This window comes from Pecten maximus, chromosome 5, assembly GCF_902652985.1.
Source record: "Pecten maximus chromosome 5, xPecMax1.1, whole genome shotgun sequence".
Lineage (NCBI taxonomy): Eukaryota > Metazoa > Mollusca > Bivalvia > Pectinida > Pectinidae > Pecten > Pecten maximus.
The window spans coordinates 49,274,086-49,280,784 of record NC_047019.1 but is presented as its reverse complement, the minus strand read 5'-3'; the positions used below and the strand labels follow the sequence as shown (position 1 = coordinate 49,280,784).

The window sequence follows — 6,699 nt, the reverse complement described above, 5'->3', positions numbered from 1 at the left end:
GCTGTAGTATAACATTACACACTATATATAGTCAATGTATAAGCTGTAGTATAACATTAGACACTATATATATAGTCAATGTATAAGCTGTAGTATAACATTACACACTATATATAGTCAATGTATAAGCTGTAGTATAACATTACACACTATATATATAGTCAATGTATAAGCTGTAGTATAACATTACACTATATATATAGTCAATGTATAAGCTGTAGTATAACATTACACACTATATATAGTCAATGTATAAGCTGTAGTATAACAGACACTATATATATAGTCAATGTATAAGCTGTAGTATAACATTAGACACTATATATATAGTCAATGTATAAGCTGTAGTATAACATTACACTATATATATAGTCAATGTATAAGCTGTAGTATAACATTACACTATATATATAGTCAATGTATAAGCTGTAGTGTAACATTAGACACTATATATAGTCAATGTATAAGCTGTAGTATAACATTACACTATATATATAGTCAATGTATAAGCTGTAGTATAACATTAGACACTATATATATAGTCAATGTATAAGCTGTAGTATAACATTATACTATATATATACAATGTAGTCAATGTATAAGCTGTAGTATAACATTAGTGCCCATGTTAATCACTCGTGTCAGAGATGGCTAAATACATGTCTGTTAAGAGTCAAGTTCCAAAATGTATTCACTGAATTAGAAAATGTTTGAACAAATTTGATATGAAAAATTATGGTATAGATTGTCACATGTTAGTGACCAGGATTGAATGATGTACAGTAACAATTCAGATGTGACGAGTGTATGTTTTAAAGATGAGTGTATGTTGTGAAGATGAGTGTATGTTGTGAAGATGAGTGTATGTTGTGAAGATGAGTGTATGTTGTGAAGATGAGTGTATGTTGCGTCAGGTTGTGGCAGGTGTGTGACAAGATCATTTTGTGAGAGTTGTATGTTGTGACAGGTGTGACAAGGGTATGTTGTGACAGGTGTGACAAGCGTATGTTGTGACAGGTGTGACAAGGGTATTTTGTGACAGGAGTATTGTGATGAGTTGTCTGGTAAAAGTTGGTACTAGGTTGCTGTGCGGTAGGTGTTCTGGACGAGTAATGTGTAAGGTATGTTTTACAAGTGCCTGTTTTACAAATTAAATTGATTTTATTTTAAGTTTCAGTGTTACGTTATTCTTTACGTTGTCTTGGCATAAAGAGTTCAGAATATAACAGATTCAAACAAAATTCAAGAAATATCCATGAAGAACTTAAATGGAGCATGCACAACTAGGGACCAAGGGAAACATACAAATGAAATTTGAGCAAGATCCATTAAGAACTTTATGATAAATAGTGATAAAATAGTTGTTTAATGACATACAGACAACAGACATGGAGCAATTTGATTGAAAAAAAAAGACACTATTTAAGGTAAATTATAAAAGTTAAGTGTCATCAGTCATCTTAGTTCTGTCATCAAACTTCTTAGTTCTGTCACCAGCTACCTTAGTTCTGTCATCAGCCAGCCTAGTTCTGTCATCAGCCACCTTACTTCTGTCATCAGCTACCTTAGTTCTATCATCAAACTTCTTAGTTCTGTCAACAGCTACCTTAGTTCTATCATCAAACTTCTTAGTTCTGTCAACAGCTACCTTAGTTCGCATGTGGGTTAATGTTGCGTCCCGTTTTGTTGCTCATTAGTGTATTAATGTAAAATATACATTGTTGTACATTGTTGCAACTTGTACATTCCAATGACGTCACATTGTTTACAGATCGCGCGTTGTGTCTGCTCTGCCTGACACGAAGGCTTCATTCTGTGTTTTTTAGTGTTTTTGTTAGTTTTCTGATAATTCAATTGATCAGGTATGATTAAACAACCCCAATCAATATGAGGTGTGAATGTAATTTTAAGTTTAAACCGCATGTTGCGAAAAATACTTCAACTTTCACTTTGTCAGTGCATTCGTGATCGCAGCTTCGATCGGCAGTCATGGCAACGACGAGGACGGTGGTTTCATCACAGTGACGAATTTACAAACTTGCATGTGTACAGCCGAAAACTTCTAACTATACCTTATGTCTTTGGAAATCATCTGTAAATAATTAATTCAATTAATTACGATCCATTGCATTCGTTTATTAACGTTTGTTCGTTTCTATATGCCGATTTCGATACTTAAAACACTGAAGAGTTCCAATATTGGAGAATGAACATTAACACTTGCTCTATGAATCGTCCTAGAGCACCCGACTACCCTAAATCAATACTTATGAAATAGTTAAGAGCGTGAAGGTAATTGTATGAGAACAACGAAAAGTGCTGTACATTCTTACGAAAATGACAAACATCGTCAAAATTACTTAAAAAGTAGTCAATTAATCGGCACTTCTTCAATTAACACCAGTTTATAACGCCGTTATGTAACCATACTTGAATAAATAGAAGAATGTACAGCACTTTTTCTCGGTTTCTTAGCACGATGAATAAGTGTATCATATCTGTTTGTACGACAAAATACGTTGGTCGGGTGCTCTGGCCATATTTACCGCCCAAGTGTTAATGTAGTCCTTCGTGCCGGTCATGTGACCACACGAGAACACGAGGAACGACGAAAACATCCCGATAAAGACGTTGGACACCTAACATTAAAATCCGATCAAGAAAACAAACAGAACTAACCGGGAAATCATTAAATATTGAATTTATGTTAAAACATGACGTTTTTTGTTCTTTTTAATTATAAATGCAACATTAACCCACATGCGTTCTGTCATCAGTTACCTTAGTTCTGTCATCAAACTTCTTAGTTCTGTCAACAGCTACCTTAATTCTGTCATCAGCTACCTTAGTTCTGTCAACAGCTACCCTAGTTCTGTCATCAGTTACCTTAGTTCTGTCATCAAACTTCTTAGTTCTGTCAGCAGCTACCTTAGTTCTGTCAACAGCTACCTTAGTTCTGTCATCAATCTACTAAGTTCTGTCAGCAGCTACCTTAGTTCTGTCAACAGCTACCTTAGTTCTGTCATCAGCCAGCCTAGTTCTGTCATCAGCTACCTTAGTTCTGTCAACAGCTACCTTAGTTCTGTCATCAGCAACTTTAGTTCTGTCAACAGCTACCTTAGTTCTGTCATCAGCAACCTTAATTCTGTCATCAATCGTCTTAGTTCTATCAACAGCCACCTTGGTTCTGTCATCAGCTACCTTAGCTGTCATCAGCCACCTTAGTTGTCAACAGCTACCTTAGTTCTGTCATCAGCCACCCTAGTTCTGTCATCAGCTACCTTAGTTCTGTCATCAATGCTACCTTAGTTCTGTCATCAATTGTCTTAGTTCTGTCAACAGCCACCTTAGTTGTCATCAGCCACCTTAGTTCTGTCAACAGCCACCTTAGTTCTGTCAACAGTTACCTTAGTTCTGTCATCAGCTACCTTAATTCTGTCACCAGCTGTCTTAGTTCTGTCAACAGCTACTACCTTAGTTCTGTCATCAGCTACCTTAGTTCTGTCAACAGTAACCTTAGTTCTGTCATCAGCTACCTTAATTCTGTCACCAGCTACCTTAGTTCTGTCATCAATCTACTAAGTTCTGTCAACAGCTACCTTAGTTCTGTTAACAGCCACCTTAGTTCTGTCATCAGCTACCTTAGTTCTGTCAACAGCCACCTTAGTTCTGTCAACAGTTACCTTAGTTCTGTCATCAGCTACCTTAATTCTGTCATCAGCTACCTTAATTCTGTCAACAGCTACCTTAGTTCTGTCATCAGTTACCTTAGTTCTGTCAACAGCTACCTTAGTTCTGTCAACAGCTACCTTAGTTCTGTCATCAGCCACCCTAGTTCTGTCATCAGCAACCTTAGTTCTGTCATCAATCGTCTTAGTTCTGTCAACAGCCACCTTGGTTCTGTCATCAGCTACCTTAGCTGTCATCAGCCACCTTAGTTGTCAACAGCTACCTTAGCTCTGTCATCAGCCACCCTAGTTCTGTCAACAGCTACCTAAGTTCTGTCAACAGCTACCTTAGTTCTGTCATCAGCAACCTTAGTTCTGTCATCAATCGTCTTAGTTCTGCCAACAGCCACCTTGGTTCTGTCATCAGCTACCTAAGCTGTCATCAGCCACCTTAGTTGTCAACAGCTACCTTAGTTCTGTCATCAGCCACCCTAGTTCTGTCACCAGCTGTCTTAGTTCTGTCAACAGCCACCTTAGTTCTGTCATCAGCTACCTTAGTTCTGTCAACAGCCACCTTAGTTCTGTCATCAGCTACCTTAGTTCTGTCAACAGTTACCTTAGTTCTGTCATCAGCTACCTTAATTCTGTCACCAGCTACCTTAATTCTGTCACCAGCTGTCTTAGTTCTGTCAACAGCTACTACCTTAGTTCTGTCATCAGCTACCTTAGTTCTGTCAAGTTACCTTAGTTCTGTCATCATCCACCTTGGTTCTGTCATCAGCTACCTTAATTGTGTCGTCAGCCACCTTAGTTGTCAACAGTTACCTTAGTTCTGTCATCAGCCACCCAAGTTCTGTCACCAGCTGTCTTAGTTCTGTCAACAGCCACCTTAGTTCTGTCATCAGCTACCTTAGTTCCGTCAACAGCCACCCTAGTTCTGTCATCAGCTACCTTAGTTCTGTCAACAGCTACCTTAGTTCTGTCATCAGCAACCTTAGTTCTGTCATCAATCGTCTTAGTTCTGTCAACAGCCACCTTGGTTCTGTCATCAGCTACCTTAGCTGTCATCAGCCACCTTAGTTGTCAACAGCTACCTTAGTTCTGTCATCAGCCACCCTAGTTCTGTCACCAGCTGTCTTAGTTCTGTCAACAGCCATCTTAGTTCTGTCATCAGCTACCTTAGTTCTGTCAACAGCCACCTTAGTTCTGTCATCAGCTACCTTAGTTCTGTCAACAGCCACCTTAGTTCTGTCATCAGCTACCTTAGTTCTGTCAACAGTTACCTTAGTTCTGTCGTCAGCTACCTTAATTCTGTCACCAGCTGTCTTAGTTCTGTCAACAGCTACTACCTTAGTTCTGTCATCAGCTACCTTAGTTCTGTCAACAGTTACCTTAGTTCTATCATCATCCACCTTGGTTCTGTCATCAGCTACCTTAATTGTGTCATCAGCCACCTTAGTTCTGTCATCAGCTACCTTAGTTCTGTCAACAGCCACCTTAGTTCTGTCATCAGCTACCTTAGTTCTGTCAACAGCCACCTTAGTTCTGTCATCAGCTACCTTAGTTCTGTCATCAGCTACCTTAATTCTGTCACCAGCTGTCTTAGTTATGTCAACAGCTACTACCTTAGTTCTGTCATCAGCTACCTTAGTTCTGTCATCAGCCACCCTAGTTCTGTCATCAGCTACCTTAGTTCTGTCATCAGCAACCTTAGTTCTGTCATCAATCGTCTTAGTTCTGTCAACAGCCACCTTGGTTCTGTCATCAGCTACCTTAGCTGTCATCAGCCACCTTAGTTGTCAACAGCTACCTAAGTTCTGTCATCAGCCACCCTAGTTCTGTCACCAGCTGTCTTAGTTCTGTCAACAGTCACCTTAGTTCTGTCATCAGCTACCTTAGTTCTGTCAACAGTTACCTTAGTTCTGTCATCATCCACCTTGGTTGTCATCAGCTACCTTAATTGTGTCATCAGTTACCTTAGTTCTGTCATCAAACTTCTTAGTTCTGTCAACAGCCACCTTAGTTCTGTCATCAGCTACCTTAGTTCTGTCAACAGCCACCTTAGGTCTGTCATCAGCTACCTTAGTTCTGTCATCAGCTACCTTAATTCTGTCACCAGCTGTCTTAGTTCTGTCAACAGCTACTACCTTAGTTCTGTCATCAGCTACCTTAGTTCTGTCATCAGCCACCCTAGTTCTGTCATCAGCTACCTTAGTTCTGTCAATAGCTACCTTAGTTCTGTCATCAGCAACATTAGTTCTGTCATCAATCGTCTTAGTTCTGTCAACAGCCACCTTGGTTCTGTCATCAGCTACCTTAGCTGTCATCAGCCACCTTAGTTGTCAACAGCTACCTTAGTTCTGTCATCAGCCACCCTAGTTCTGTCACCAGCTGTCTTAGTTCTGTCAACAGCCACCTTAGTTGTCATCAGCTACCTTAGTTCTGTCAACAGCCACCTTAGTTCTGTCATCAGCTACCTTAGTTCTGTCAACAGTCACCTTAGTTCTGTCATCAGCTACCTTAGTTCTGTCAACAGTTACCTTAGTTCTGTCATCATCCACCTTGGTTGTCATCAGCTACCTTAATTGTGTCATCAGTTACCTTAGTTCTGTCATCAAACTTCTTAGTTCTGTCAACAGCCACCTTAGTTCTGTCATCAGCTACCTTAGTTCTGTCAACAGCCACCTTAGGTCTGTCATCAGCTACCTTAGTTCTGTCATCAGCTACCTTAATTCTGTCACCAGCTGTCTTAGTTCTGTCAACAGCTACTACCTTAGTTCTGTCATCAGCTACCTTAGTTCTGTCATCAGCCACCCTAGTTCTGTCATCAGCTACCTTAGTTCTGTCAATAGCTACCTTAGTTCTGTCATCAGCAACCTTAGTTCTGTCATCAATCGTCTTAGTTCTGTCAACAGCCACCTTGGTTCTGTCATCAGCTACCTTAGCTGTCATCAGCCACCTTAGTTGTCAACAGCTACCTTAGTTCTGTCATCAGCCACCCTAGTTCTGTCACCAGCTGTCTTAGTTCTGT

The 6,699-nt window shown here is 39.7% G+C and overlaps 1 protein-coding gene and 1 long non-coding RNA gene across 2 annotated transcripts; one reads left to right on the top strand and one right to left on the bottom strand.

Annotated features, from left to right (window-relative positions):
- Positions 1-596: 596 nt before the first annotated feature.
- On the top strand, positions 597-1,170 carry LOC117328265. Its single transcript, XR_004532941.1, has 2 exons — positions 597-992; positions 1,043-1,170. It is a non-coding gene; the product is annotated as an uncharacterized LOC117328265 (long non-coding RNA).
- Positions 1,171-4,744: 3,574 nt separating this feature from the next.
- LOC117328508 lies at positions 4,745-5,452 on the bottom strand. Its single transcript, XM_033886045.1, has one exon. The coding sequence runs from the start codon at positions 5,450-5,452 to the stop codon at positions 4,745-4,747; it is 708 nt and encodes a 235-aa protein (XP_033741936.1).
- Positions 5,453-6,699: the final 1,247 nt, after the last annotated feature.

Bases quoted from the DNA above. Each gene is read 5' to 3' on its own strand.
- LOC117328508 (XM_033886045.1), bottom strand. From the start codon at position 5,452: ATGACAGCTAAGGTAGCTGATGACAGAACCAAGGTGGCTGTTGACAGA.